Below are 14,963 nucleotides of genomic sequence, written 5' to 3' on the forward strand. Positions count from 1 at the left end.
ATTGAGCGTAAATGAACGCTGAGCAGATTTGTAGCTCTGATAACATGAAAGCTGCGCTGTGATTGGTTGCTGATCTCTGTGCCCATTGATTGAGCCTAATTACACGTCTTCTTTCGCCAGATATTGTGGAGGAGCGCTCGGACGGCATGCTCATGGATAACAACTTGGAAGCAGGAACAATGGTGACCGATAATCAGCCAAAAGCAAAAAATCCAAAGGAAGATGCTCTAAACCGCAGGAGAGCCAGCGAACATCACCGATCAAAAGTGAACAAACCTAATGAGGAGAAGAAGAACCAGAGACAGTCAGCACAAAGGGTGAGATGCCCAACAGCAGCGGGTAAAGAACTGCAGCGCATGGAGGGCCCCGCAGCCAAGGGCCCCGTCACTGTCATTAGCAGCAACACATGGAGGGCCCCGCAGCCAAGGGCCCCGTCACTGTCATTAGCAGCAGCACATGGAGGGCCCCGCAGCCAAGGGCCACGTCACTGTCATTAGCAGCAGCACATGGAGGGGCCCCGTCACTGTCATTAGCAGCAACACATGGAGGGCCCCACAGCCAAGGGCCCCGTCACCAGGGCTGTGGAGTCGGTAAGCCAAACCTGCGACTCCGACTCCTCAATTTCCCTTACACCGTCTCCAACTCCGACTCCGACTCCCACACATATTGCTTATATTTAAGTGAAAAATTTATTGTAGTACAATGTGAACCTCAGACATTTAATCATTTTTATGATCCAATAATCAAGATATTTAGACAGAACAGAATATATATTGGTGTACTACCCAGCTTTCATTCTTTTTGGTACAGATACGATATGGACACAGATATGGATAAATGGATAGATAGAGCAGATTTCTAATCTGCTTTTGCTATTGAAAACATTATCTATGAGCTCAAAAACCTTTCAGGTGATGCGGTTTTTTAAAAAGATGATCAGCTTTTGCAGCTGAAAAACGTATCCTCAAAAAACACAGGAAAAACGCTGTGTGTGAATGTAGCCTTAGATCAGGAATAGAACAGTCATTTATAGGACATTTCATAACTTTCCCAAACTCCTATAAAAAAATATTCAGCACATTCTGCATTGAATTACTGTACCCAATTTATTATATATTTTAGGAGTCGGAGTCGGTCCATTTTATACCGACTCCAACTCCGACTCCGACTCCACCAAAATGAGCACCGACTTCGACTCCACGACTCCGACTCCACAGCCCTGCCCGTCACTGTCATTAGCAGCAGCGTATGGAGGGCCCCGCAGCCAAGGGCCCCGTCACTGTCATTAGCAGCAGCACATGGAGGGCCCCGCAGCAAACGGCCCCGTCACTGTAATTAGCAGCAGCGCATGGAGGGCCCCGCAGCCAATGGTCCCGTCACTGTCATTAGCAGCAGCACATGGAGGGCCCTGTCACTGTCATTAGCAGCAGCACATGGAGGGCCCCGTCACTGTCATTAGCAGCAGCACATCGAGGGCCCCGTCACTGTCATTAGCAGCAGCACATGGAGGGCCCTGTCACTGTCATTAGCAGCAGCACATGGAGGGCCCCGTCACTGTCATTAGCAGCAGCACATGGAGGGCCCCGTCACTGTCATTAGCAGCAGCACATGGAGGGCCCCGTCACTGTCATTAGCAGCAGCACATGGAGGGCCCCGTCACTGTCATTAGCAGCAGCACATGGAGGGCCCTGTCACTGTCATTAGCAGCAGCGCATGGAGGGCCCCACAGCCAAGGACCCCGTCACTGTCATTAGCAGCAGCGCATGGAGGGCCCCGTCACTGTCATTAGCAGCAGCACATGGAGGGCCCCGTCACTGTCATTAGCAGCAGCACGTGATGGGCCCTGTCACTGTAATTAGCAGCAGCGCATGGAGGGCTCCGCAGCCAAGGGTCCCGTCACTGTCATTAGCAGCAGCACATGGAGGGCCCCGTCACTGTCATTAGCAGCAGCACATGGAGGGCCCTGTCACTGTCATTAGCAGCAGCACATGGAGGGCCCTGTCACTGTCATTAGCAGCAGCACATGGAGGGCCCCATCACTGTCATTAGCAGCAGCGCATGGAGGGCCCCGCAGCAAACGGCCCCGTCACTGTAATTAGCAGCAGCGCATGGAGGGCCCCGCAGCCAAGGGTCCCGTCACTGTCATTAGCAGCAGCACATGGAGGGCCCCGTCACTGTCATTAGCAGCAGCACATGGAGGGCCCTGTCACTGTCATTAGCAGCAGCACATGGAGGGCCCCGTCACTGTCATTAGCAGCAGCGCATGGAGGGCCCCGCAGCCAAGGGCCCCGTCACTGTCATTAGCAGCAGCACATGGAGGGCCCCGTCACTGTCATTAGCAGCAGCACATGGAGGGCCCTGTCACTGTCATTAGCAGCAGCGCATGGAGGGCCCCACAGCCAAGGACCCTGTCACTGTCATTAGCAGCAGCACGTGAAGGGCCCCACAGCCAAGGGTCCCGTCACTGTCATTAGCAGCAGCACATGGAGGGCCCCGTCACTGTCATTAGCAGCAGCACATGGAGGGCCCTGTCACTGTCATTAGCAGCAGCGCATGGAGGTCCCCGCAGCCAAGGGCCCCGTCACTGTCATTAGCAGCAGCACATGGAGGGCCCCGTCACTGTCATTAGCAGCAGCGCATGGAGGGCCCCACAGCCAAGGACCCTGTCACTGTCATTAGCAGCAGCACGTGAAGGGCCCCACAGCCAAGGGTCCCGTCACTGTCATTAGCAGCAGCACATGGAGGGCCCCGTCACTGTCATTAGCAGCAGCACATGGAGGGCCCTGTCACTGTCATTAGCAGCAGCGCATGGAGGTCCCCGCAGCCAAGGGCCCCGTCACTGTCATTAGCAGCAGCACATGGAGGGCCCCGTCACTGTCATTAGCAGCAGCACATGGAGGGCCCTGTCACTGTCATTAGCAGCAGCGCATGGAGGGCCCCACAGCCAAGGGCCCTGTCACTGTCATTAGCAGCAGCGCATGAAGGGCCCCGCAGCCAAGGGCCCCGTCACTGTCATTAGCAGCAGCGCATGGAGGGCCCCACAGCCAAGGGCCCCGTCACTGTCATTAGCAGCAGCGCATGGAGGGCCCCACAGCCAAGGGCCCCGTCACTGTCATTAGCAGCAGCACGTGGAAGGCCCCGCAGCCAAGGGCCCCGTCACTGTCATTAGCAGCAGCACGTGGAGGGCCCCACAGCCAAGGGCCCCGTCACTGTCATTAGCAGCAGCACGTGGAGGGCCCCGCAGCCAAGGGCCCCGTCACTATCAGCAGCAGCACATGGAGGGCCCCGCAGCCAAGGGCCCCATCACTGTCATTAGCAGCAGCGCATGGAGGGCCCCGCAGACAAGGGCCCCATCACTGTCATTAGCAGCAGCATGTGGAGGGCCCCACAGCCAAGGGCCCCGTCACTGTCATTAGCAGCAGCACGTGGAGGGCCCCGCAGCCAAGGGCCCCGTCACTATCAGCAGCAGCACATGGAGGGCCCCGCAGCCAAGGGCCCCGTCACTGTCATTAGCAGCAGCGCATGGAGGGCCCCGCAGCGAACGGCCCCGTCACTGTCATTAGCAGCAGCACATGGAGGGGCCCCGTCACTGTCATTAGCAGCAGCACATGGAGGGCCCCGCAGCGAACGGCCCCGTCACTGTCAGCAGCAGCACATGGAGGGCCCCGCAGCCAAGGGCCCCATCACTGTCATTAGCAGCAGTGCATGGAGGGCCCCGCAGCCAAGGGCCCCATCACTGTCATTAGCAGCAGCACATGGAGGGCCCCGCAGCCAAGGGCCCCATCACTGTCATTAGCAGCAGCACGTGAAGGGCCCCGTCACTGTCATCAGCAGCAGCACATTGAGGGCCCCGCAGCGAAGGGCCCCATCACTGTCATTAGCAGCAGCGCATGGAGGGCCCCGCAGCCAAGGGCCCCGTCACTGTCATTAGCAAAATACAGCTCAGATGTGGACTGACAACCACAAAGGAAGGAGCACGGTCAGGATGGTTGTCAGCTCCTAACAAGTCTGTGATCAATGTGCGATGCTTCAGGCTTGATTCATCCTTTGCATTTTTTTTCTAAATCTCATCCTTTTTCTGTCTTGTATTCATTGACTTTTTTTTTTCATCGTCCGCAATAGAAATGCATGCAAAAAACGCATCATGCGTTTTGCACGCTTTTGCGTTTTTTAGGCGCATGCATTTTAACCAGTTTGTAGCCATGTTAACTCTTAAAACGCATGCGCACGCCTGCGATCCCATAGACTGCAATGTGTTATTTTTGCGCATTCCGTGCGCATGCATTTTTTATGCTGTTGGACGGAGTCAAAAATGCAACAGGTTGCGTCGGGCACACCTAGGCGCACACTACAAAAAAACGCATGCGCACAATAGAGCATACGTGCGCCTGCAAACGCTAGACCATGCGCCTGCAATGCTAAACCTAGGGGTGCATGCGCATGGACGCGCATGATGCGCTGCGCTAAAAAACGCTAGTGTGAAATCAGCCTTAGGCACAAAGGAAAAATGTGAAAAATAAAACAAAACAAAACAGATAAATCCTGAGAACGTAGTAACTACAAGATACAAAGCGAGATAAATGAGGCAGCAGATAAGAAGGAAACACAGCTGATGGGCTCGTTACAATGTATCAGCGCAGATAAGGCCTTATGATGTTTAGCGAGTGATTGGTCCAATATTGCACAGATCTTACAGCCTTCTCCCCATTTTCAGAGTCTGTGTCAGCAGCAGTTGGATCAGGTATTGGAGCGGATTTCCTCCATGAATCTCCCTGATGAGCGAGCGCCGCTGGAACATCTGTACTCCCATCATATCCCGAACTGCGACAAGAACGGTCTCTTTAACCTGAAACAGGTGCGTACTTGCCGAATCTCCTGACTCCTGTCCTGTTATGTAAGAAAGCTTCAAGATTATATAATGGGAATCAGAGGCGTAGCTAGGGTTTTGGTTCAGGGGGGGCGAAACTTCTGAGTGGGCCCCTAACTAGGTAACTTTGATTACAACTCAGTGACGCACCCTAATAGTGGCTGTAGGAGATGACTGCGCTGTTACTGAAAATAATCCCTATATAAAGACCAATATTGATATTACCGCCATATGGTCAGTGGTAAATACCAGTCCTACAAAACATATGTGATTACTGCACAGGAATAGTTGGTGTCTTACCGCTGACGTTCTTTCTGATGGAATCGGTCACTTTTCACGTCTTTTCCATCTGGCCCAGACCGACATGACAACTCCTCCAGCCAGGACTCGGCTACAGAGAATACAACAACGACACGTTTCACTTCTCATATTCCAGCCCCATCACCATCTAGCCCCAACCTGCACAAACCCATCATCTTGCTGATACCCCAATGCTGAGCCGCTGCTGCCGTATGTGTCCCTATTACCGCACCTGATACCCCAATACTGAGCCGCTGCTGCCATATGTGTCCTTATAACTGCACCTGATACCCCAATACTGAGCCGCTGCTGCTGTATGTGTCCCTTTTACTGCACTTGATACCCCAGTACTCAGCCGCTGCTGCCGTATGTGTTCCTATTACTGCACTTGATACCCCAATGCTGAGCCGCTGCTGCCGTATGTGTCCCTATTACTGCACCTGATACCCCAATACTGAGCCGCTGCTGCCGTATGTGTCCCTATTACTGCACTTGATACCCCAGTGCTGAGCCGCTGCTGCCGTATGTGTTCCTGTTACTGCACTTGATACCCCAATGCTGAGCCGCTGCTGCCATATGTGTTCCTGTTACTGCACCTGATACCCCAATGCTGAGCCGCTGCTGCCGTATGTGTCCCTATTACTGCACCTGATACCCCAATACTGAGCCTCTGCTGCCGTATGTGTCCCTATTACTGCACCTGATACCCCCTATACACACACGGCTCTGCTCCACACCCCCTATACACACACGGCTCTGCTCCGTACACCTTGTACACACACGGCTCTGCTCCGTACACCTTGTACACACACGGCTCTTCTCCTCCTCACACCCCGTACACACGCGGCTCCGCACCATACACCTCGTACACACACGGCTCTGCTCTGTACACCCCGTACACACTTGGCTCCGCTCCGTACACAAACAGCTCTGCTCACCCCATACACACACGGCTCCGCTCCTCCGTACACCTCATACATACATATCTCTGCTCCATACACCTTCTACACACACGGCTCCGCTCTGTACACCTCATACACACACAGCTCTGCTACATCCACCCTGTAAACCCCTCCTGAGCCCACACAGAAACTTACTTCATCTCATCCCAGCACCATGACAACCAGCACAGCAGAGCCCTGTGCTGAAGCCCCTGATCATGTGACCCCCTGACTCCGCCCCTCCTGTGACCTCATCACAGGTCCTGTGTGCACAGAAAAGCTCATAACGACGTTGCTGGCTGTGAGGTGGGGGGCGCACTGCTGGCACCGGGGCCCCCCACCGCCTTCTCAGGGGCCCATAGCGGCTGGGCGGCAGAGTAGGGAGATCGATTCTCCCTGCTCTGCCGCAGAATGTAACTGTATGGGTGCGCTGTGCACGCCGATACAGATACAGTAGTGTAGCTCAGTGGCCCCCTCAGAGCGCGGGGCCCGGGGCAACCGCCCCCTCTGCCCCCCCGGTAGCTACGCTACTGATGGGAATGTCTGCAGCTTCAATGTACGGGGTGTCAGTGCTTTATCTTCCATGTGACCTCTGCTTTCTATCAGTGAATGGGAACAGGCGTGCTTAAGGCCCCGTCACACACAGCGAGATTGCTAGTGAACTCGCTGTGTATGGCACGCATCAGCGACCGCCCCCCCCAGGTATCGCTGATCGTGCTTGATCGTCCTGGGCCGTTTTTTGATCGCTGGTCTCCCGCTGGCCAGCATGCATCACTGCGTGTGGCAGCGGGAGAGCAACGATCAGCGAGCTCCCAGCGCTGTAAGCAGACGCTGGGAGCTGGTATCTAAGGTGAATATCGGGTAACTAAGAGCGGCGCGGCTCTTAGATACCCGCTGTTTACATTAGAAACCAGCTTGATCGCTGGTCCTGATCGCTGGAGGGTCTGTCTATGTGACAGCTCACCAGTGATCAGCTAACTATGTCCCAGCGATCCCATCCACGTCGGATCGTTGGTGGGATCACTGGGACATTGATGTGTGTAACGGGGCCTTTACACTGAGGTTACACCGCGCAGAAGAACTGCTTCTCACAGCTGCAGGTTTGCTACAGTTGTATCCAGATTAGACAATGCTCTGTGAGGTAACCACATCGCTGCACAGATTTCTCTGCTACAATGTATTGCTACTGGTAAAACGTATCAGCATGGAGTTTGCGACACTTGACTAGATAGCGCTGGATACACTGTTACTTCTGTTTGCCATTATTTGGGTCTTTTACCTCTGAGAGCAAGAACAGATATTGACATTACACATAAACTATTGGGAAAATTGCAGAACTTCCCGTGAATACTGATCAAATGATTTTCCAATGTTTAAATATTGTACCAACCATTTCATTGCGGTGTGATGTGTCATTTACTCCTCGGTGGCTGTGAGTCCTCGGCCAGCCATTCTCACACACATGCCTCGTACATCTTCCTCCATGAAGAACGAGATGTCGTACGTCACCTGTCTCTTTCTGATGTCTCCACATCACATAGGTGCGTTCTGTCTCAGTGAGCAGTAGTGCAGTCTCCCAGTATAGTTTTCACATAGACGTGTTTCACACACCAGGCAGGAAATATTGCAGCCAGTGAGCACCAGAGCAATGGTCTATTAGACAGTGACTAATTTGTAATAGAAGAGAATGGGCGCAGACAGCGGCAAATGGCGCCAATACTTGTAAGAGTGCAGAAACATAATGGGAACCAGTATACAGCACCAAGTGTGCTGCACAGAGCTGGGAAATGTAAGGAAGATGGAAAATAATTACTTAGCATCTTCCAGTGAATATTCAAATACATACAGTGGTGTGAAAAAGTGTTCGCCCCCTTCCTGATTTGTTTTGCATGTTTGTCACTTAAATGTTTCCGATCACCAAACAAATGTAAATATTAGACAAAGATAACACAAGTAATCACACAATGCAATTTATAATTGAAGATCTTTATTATTAAGGGAAAAGAAATCCAGACCTACAGGGCCCTGTGCGAGAAAGTGATTGGCCCCTAAACCTAGTAACTGGTTGGGCCACCCTTTGCAGCAACAACTGCAATCAAGCGTTTGCGATAACTGGCATTGAGTCTATTATAACGCTCTGGAGGAATTTTGGCCGCTCATCTTTGCAGAATTGTTGTAATTCAGCCCTATTGGAGGGTTTACGAGCATGAACCCCCTTTCTAAGGTCATGCCACAGCATCTCAATCAGATTAAGGTCAGGACTTTGACTAGGCCACTCCAAAGTCTTAATTTTGTTTTTCTTAAGCCATACAGTTCACTTTAAGTATGTAACAATATGTATATAAAAGTTATTTGGTGTCTACTTTACTGAAAACTCTTCTCTTGTCTCCCGCCATAGTGTAAGATGTCCCTAAATGGTCAGCGAGGAGAATGCTGGTGTGTCAACCCCAATACTGGAAAGATGATTTCTGGAGCTCCTACGATTCGAGGTGACCCAGAGTGTCACCTATATTACACGAACTCCGAGGAGGAACGCAAGCAGCGCGCCCAGTAATTAACTGTCCAGCCAATCCCCCGCACGCTGCCAGCTACTCTCAATGTCCCTATTTATACCATAGGGTCGCTGAAAGTTTTGCAAGTGGGCTGGTTCATGTCTGAGCTCTTTGCCAAATCTCGTGCCAACAGGTGCCATATTTCTTAAAACCACCCCATTTCCAAAACTCGACCCACATGACCCTAAATGACAAACGGCACCTTACACCAGTGACCTGGGAGACCGGCAGAATAGGTATCCCAGCATTGGATCTACATTTCCAAAGACCGATCAGTCAGATTCAGAATCTCTAGGGCCGACGGTGGCTGAGCCTGGTCCATAACCACAAGTGGAAGGCAGCCATGACACGTGCGATCTGTCAATCATAGCTATGAAACATTGTATCCTTCTTGCTTGTTGTGTATCATTGCAAATGTTGAATTCTGTGAGATGCATTACAGATTGTAGTCGTTATTGTATTTGGGAAATTATGGGTCAGGGGTTCAGAAGTTTTTTTTCCAACTGTCAGCCCTAAGACTCTAACTGCGACCTCAAAGACCCTTCCAGCAGAACCGTCTTCAATCAAACGTCAGGAGTCTTGAAGCAACAACCTGCTGAGTTGTGATACTTTCCTGTGTGGGGACAAGGTGGCTGCACTATACTAGTTGGGGTCCGCTGCTGTAGACACTATCACTGGTTACAAAGACAGAATGCAAGAGATTAACAATCTCATCTTCGGGACCCCTGAGGTGCGACCACTCGATTTAATGATTTATTATGGCGGCACACTGGATGCCGCCGCGTCTGGTCCTCTCAAACAATATCGGATGCAGAAAGCCTCAGAGGTTTGCTCATTATTTCCTTTATTATGAATGATACCAGGAGAGGAATCCCTGGCCATAAGATTGTAACTCTTAAATGTATCAGTGATGTAGAAAAGGATGCATTAGCCTTAAACTTATACATAGTCTCCAGTGAGGACCTCACCCCTCCGTAACATCCACCTGGAATACATTAATACCTTACATTTGTAGTTACTTCTTGGTGATTTATTAGTATCAGGGGACCGAAACATGAGGAGATCCCCTCCAGGTGTTCCCCCTACCCTACTGCTACTGTTTGTTTCTGCCACCATTGTGGGGTCTGTGAACAGGGAAGCCCAGTGTGGCAGAGAAGAGGTTAACTGCTTCTTTCCCCCACTTTTATCAGCTCTCATAGCAACTGCTTTGGCTCTAAATATACAGTGTATACATATGGATGCAGAGAGAAATGCGGAGACGTTCATCCTGATGAGATGGAACAACCAGTCCACAACGTGACCTCATAATATATCGTCATAGTAAGATACTATGTAACGCCATAAGGTTCTGACTTCATGATAACACACTTAATGCATACATGTATGTTATTAGATACAAACCTATATACCTCTTATTCTTTAAGCAAAAACTGCTGGATGCTGTTCATTGTAGTCAATAGCCAAAGTGAATCTCTACAATTACTTATCATATGTTCAACAAATTGTGCATCTTTTAATGCTCAAATCTGTGTTTTTTCTGATGCAGATGATCAAATCCGCTCAAACTTTTAGAGACTTTCTATGTACAGAAATACACGATAAAATTCTGTCTGCAGCCATAACTAGGGGGAGCTCCCTGTATACAGAGATACATGATAAGATCCTGTTTGCAGCCACCACTAGGGGGAGCTCCCTGTATATAGAGATACATGATAAGATCCTGCCTGCAGTCACCACTAGGGGGAGCTCCCTGTATACAGAGATACGTGATAAGATCCTGCCTGCAGTCACCACTAGGGGGAGCTCCCTGTATACAGAAATACACGATAAAATTCTGTCTGCAGCCATAACTAGGGGGAGCTCCCTGTATACAGAGATACATGATAAGATCCTGTTTGCAGCCACCACTAGGGGGAGCTCCCTGTATACAGAGATACATGATAAGATCCTGCCTGCAGTCACCACTAGGTGGAGCTCCCTGTATACAGAAATACACGATAAAATTCAGTCTGCAGCCATAACTGGGGGGAGCTCCCTGTATACAGAGAGACATAAGATTCTGTCTGCAACCACCACTAGGGGGAGCTCCCTGTATACAGAGATACATGATAAGATCCTGTCTGCAGCCACTACTACGTGGAGCTCCCTGTATACAGAAATACACGATAAAATTCTGTCTGCAGCCATAACTAGGGGGAGCTCCCTGTATACAGAGAGACATGATAAGATTCTGTCTGCAGCCACCACTAGGGGGAGCTCCCTGTATACAGAGATACATGATAAGATCCTGTCTGCAGCCACCACTAGGGGAAGCTCCCTGTATACAGAGATACATGATAAGATCCTGTCTGCAGCCACCACTATTGGGAGCTCCGTGTATACAGAGATACATGATAAGATCCTGTCTGCAGCCACCACTAGGGGGAGCTCCCTGTATACAGAGATACATGATAAGATCCTGTCTGCAGACACCACTAGGTGGAGCTCCCTGTATGCAGAGATACATGATAAGATCCTTTCTGCAGCCACCACTAGGAGGAGCTCCCTGTATACAGAGATACATGATAAGATCCTGTCTGCAGACACCACTAGGGGGAGCTCCCTGTATACAGAGATACATAAGATCCTGTCTTCAGCCACCACTTGGGGGAGCTCCCTGTATACAGAGATGTTATGAATGGGTCATTGAGGAGGATAGCAGGCCAGGCTAAGCCACAGAAAACTAGAGAGGTTAGTAACTAAGCAGATTGCAGACCCCTGATCCTGTCCACACAACTAGCAGTAGCCGTGGAGCGTACCTACGATGATCCTAGACGCCTCGGCACTGCCGGAGAGCTAACTAAGCCTAAAGCAAGAAAGGGGAAATCTAAACTGCCCCGGAGCAGACCCCAAAGGAATAGATAGCCCCCAAACATATATTGTCGGTGAGACAAGATGAAAACACAAACTCAGGCAGAAAAATAGACTGAGCAAATGATGGGGCCCACGCTGACTAGACAGGACAGGAAAAGAAAGACACTGTCTGCAATCACGCAAAAAACCCTGCAAAAGTCCAAAACGTCTGATGCACAAAAACACTGAAGTCACACGATTCTCCCCCACTATATCAGCACTCTGGTATATTCTGAAAGCAGAGCAAAAAGAGACCAATATAAAAGGGGACAAAACAAACTGGCACAAGCAGTAACATATGGGCGTTGGTTCAGCACAGCCCCAGCCGGAGCTGTCTGACCCGCACAAAGCAGAGATAGACAAAACAAGATCAAATGCAAACAGAGTAGCAAATGAACCACTTAGCTGAACATGCAGGGACAGAGCAGGAGACATCAGACCTCAGGAGGCACAGGAAGAAAATCACCAGCAGGGATAGAGGGAGTCGGCTTTCTTAAATCCCAATCTGAAACCCCAGATCCCCAATCGTCTTCCTTATTATCAGGTGGCAAGTCTCTGTCAATCAGATCAGCTCCACTACCTCCAGTAACCACCAGAGGGAGCCCAGAAAGAGAACTCGCAACCCCTCTGTCAATCTGACCAGCTCCACTACCTTCATTAATCACCAGAGGGAAGCCAGAGAGAATTTACAACACAGAGATGCATAAGATCCTGTCTGCAGTCACCACTAGGGGGAGCTCACTATATACAGAGATACATAAGATCCTGTCTTCAGCCACCACTAGGGGGTGCTGTATACAGAGATACATAAGATTCTGTCTGCAGCCACCACTAGGGGGAGCTCACTGTATACAGAGATACATGATAAGATTATGTCTGCAGTCACCACTAGGGACAGCTCCCTGTATACAGAGATACATGATAAGATCCTGTCTGCAGTCACCACTAGGGGGAGCTCCCTGTATACAGAGATACATGATAAGATCCTGTCTGCAGCCACCACTAGGGGGAGCTCCCTGTATGCAGAGATACATGATAAGATCCTGTCTGCAGCCACCACTACGGAGAGCTCCCTGTTTACAGAGATACATGATAAGATCCTGTCTGTAGCCACCACTAGGGGGAGCTCCCTGTATACAGAGATACATGATAAGATTCTGTCTGCAGCCACCACTAGGGGGAGCTCCATGTATACAGAGATACATGATAAGATCCTGTCTGCAGCCACCACTAGCGGGAGCTCATTAGGTTATTCTAGACAGTTCTATTATAGAGTTCACTGTATGCATTATGCTCCTGAGTTCCCTCTAGTGTTGGCTGCTAGCAGATTTGTAATCCCTTTTCTCTAAGTTTGCCCTCCCTTCTGTGTTTTCCCAAAAACTCATACATAACCCATAGCTCCAGGGAAAGTCTTCCACCTTGACTGATGACTTTTGCATCCTTAGATCTATTCCTAAGAAATCCCGAAACGTTTGCGATTTGTAATGTGGTGTTGATTATATAAATGCTGCTTCTTGACGATTGTTCCAAAGATCTTCTACTTTGCATTGGAAACGTGTTCCGTATTCTTGTGTGTGGTGTCTGCCTGTCCCATGTGCATCTTTTTAATAAAATGTATTTGTACAGTCCCCTAGGGGGGAGATTATGTGATCTGGACCCAGCCCATTCTCATTACTTCCAGACAATCACCATGTTTGCAGGAATTCGTGTCTGTGCAGATTTTTCTTGTTTCTGCTTCAGTTAATGGTTCGTCTTATGTTATATATTATGCTTTATCTGTATTCTTGTATCTAGTGGACCTTAAAGTGCAAATTCATCCACAACCGAAAAATAGTCCGACCAGTTCGGATTCACATTCTTTTCTGTAGGGGGCAGCATAGTATGCCGTGACAGTGGAGTAAAGACATTCAGCTTTGTGGTGCGACTCGAAGGCTGAATTGTATAGAAAGTGACAAGAAGAAATGTGCTCAGAGTAATTGTCACTTCCCTTCCCCCACTCTTGCAAGTTAAACTGCAGGGGGCAACATTGAGCAACGAAAAGCCTCTGAGAGTACAGGGAGAGCGCTAAGTATGCTAAGGCATACTGGGAAGAACAGGAGGGGTTGCACCAAGATTGCCCCTCATCAGCTATCCACAGGATATGTCATAAGGTGCTCATTGGCTGGGGTCCCACTGCTGGCATCTGCCACCTTTCACAAGAGCAGAGTTATGGAGTCTCCTGAAATGGCGCTCATTGATTTTTCTGGTATGCTTTCAATGTTTAGATTTTATTCCTGCAGTGTTCCCTCCTCTATGATAAGCCTAGTAAATAGGGTTTGCTCAAAACCATCAACCCCCCATTAAGTTTGGAATTGTCTAATATAATTGGAGGTGCAGTCTAAACATTGACCACAAGGTGGCGTCTCTCAATTCCCCATGTACATTCCCAGGGGGCTTCTAGATCCCTTTTTTTTTTTTACTTGCAGTTCTGGAGAGATCTCTTTATTGATCTGTAACGTTTGATGAAATCTTTGCATGTTGATAAAGTGTAATGATTATTGTTACTGAGAACATGCGGCTCCCTGCTCTTATAAGGACATGGAATAAACGTTTTCACAAGTTGGTTGTTTTAGTCATTCAATTTAGTTGAACGTTTTTCAACATCATGATTTTTTTCTGTAAAATTGTAGTGAAATAGCCAAGTAATTCAAGCACTCCTGTGATTTCAGAATAAGCTTCTGTGTGTATAGAGGAATAACTATTTCTGGCCATTATATGACTGGCATTCTGCATTTTATGCCGGTTTCCCCGCTGTCTCTAATTTTCATTTGTCTCTGAGCTGGTGGATGTAAACTAACTGCTATGATGTCTCCCATACACAGCACACACCGACATCAGGGATTCCTGCACCTCTGTCTTTATGTAGAACATGTTTGGCAGCAGCAGCATGGAGGACATTATATAGATATACCATGTCTGAATCCAGCTCTGGGGTGTGATAAAACACTGACTAGAAATCAGCAGCATGGAGGACATTATACAGGAATGCCATATGTGCATCCAGCACTGTCGTTTGATAAAACACTGACTAGAAGTCAGCAGCATTGACGAAATGCAGCAGTACTGCGCAATGTAGCTTTGAATTCTGCTCGGCTCTTGATAGAAAACACTTAATATAAAGCATCAGCATGGGGGCATTATACATCAATATTAATCAGCATAGCGGTTAATAAAGTACTGGGGTGAGATAAAACACTTGCTAGAAATCAGCAGCATGGAGGACATTATACAGCAGTACTAAGCACTGTAGATGTGAATCCAGCTCTTTGATGAGACAAGACACCTACTAGAAAGCAGCAGGGGTCTCTGTGCACCTCTCTTTCATTCTGCTCCTTCCTCCACTCCCCTCTAATCTTCATAGACCTTAACAAG

At 49.4% G+C, this 14,963-nt stretch overlaps 1 protein-coding gene across 2 annotated transcripts in view; it reads left to right on the forward strand.

The window, feature by feature from the left end:
• IGFBP2 (insulin like growth factor binding protein 2) overlaps positions 1–14,154 on the forward strand; it is a 45,749-nt gene extending 31,595 nt beyond the window's left edge. For both annotated transcript variants that reach the window (XM_073545359.1, XM_073545360.1), the window contains 3 exons: positions 121–317; positions 4,715–4,855; positions 8,507–14,154. In XM_073545359.1, the coding sequence (XP_073401460.1) occupies positions 121–317; positions 4,715–4,855; positions 8,507–8,662 (494 nt within the window). In that variant the 3' untranslated portion in view covers positions 8,663–14,154. The remainder of the gene's footprint in view (positions 1–120; positions 318–4,714; positions 4,856–8,506) is intronic.
• Positions 14,155–14,963: the final 809 nt, after the last annotated feature.

The sequence above is a fragment of the Dendrobates tinctorius genome, unplaced genomic scaffold (genome assembly GCF_039654945.1).
Source record: "Dendrobates tinctorius isolate UK_male_01 unplaced genomic scaffold, ASM3965494v1 ptg000143l, whole genome shotgun sequence".
In the NCBI taxonomy this organism is placed as follows: Eukaryota; Metazoa; Chordata; class Amphibia; order Anura; family Dendrobatidae; genus Dendrobates; species Dendrobates tinctorius.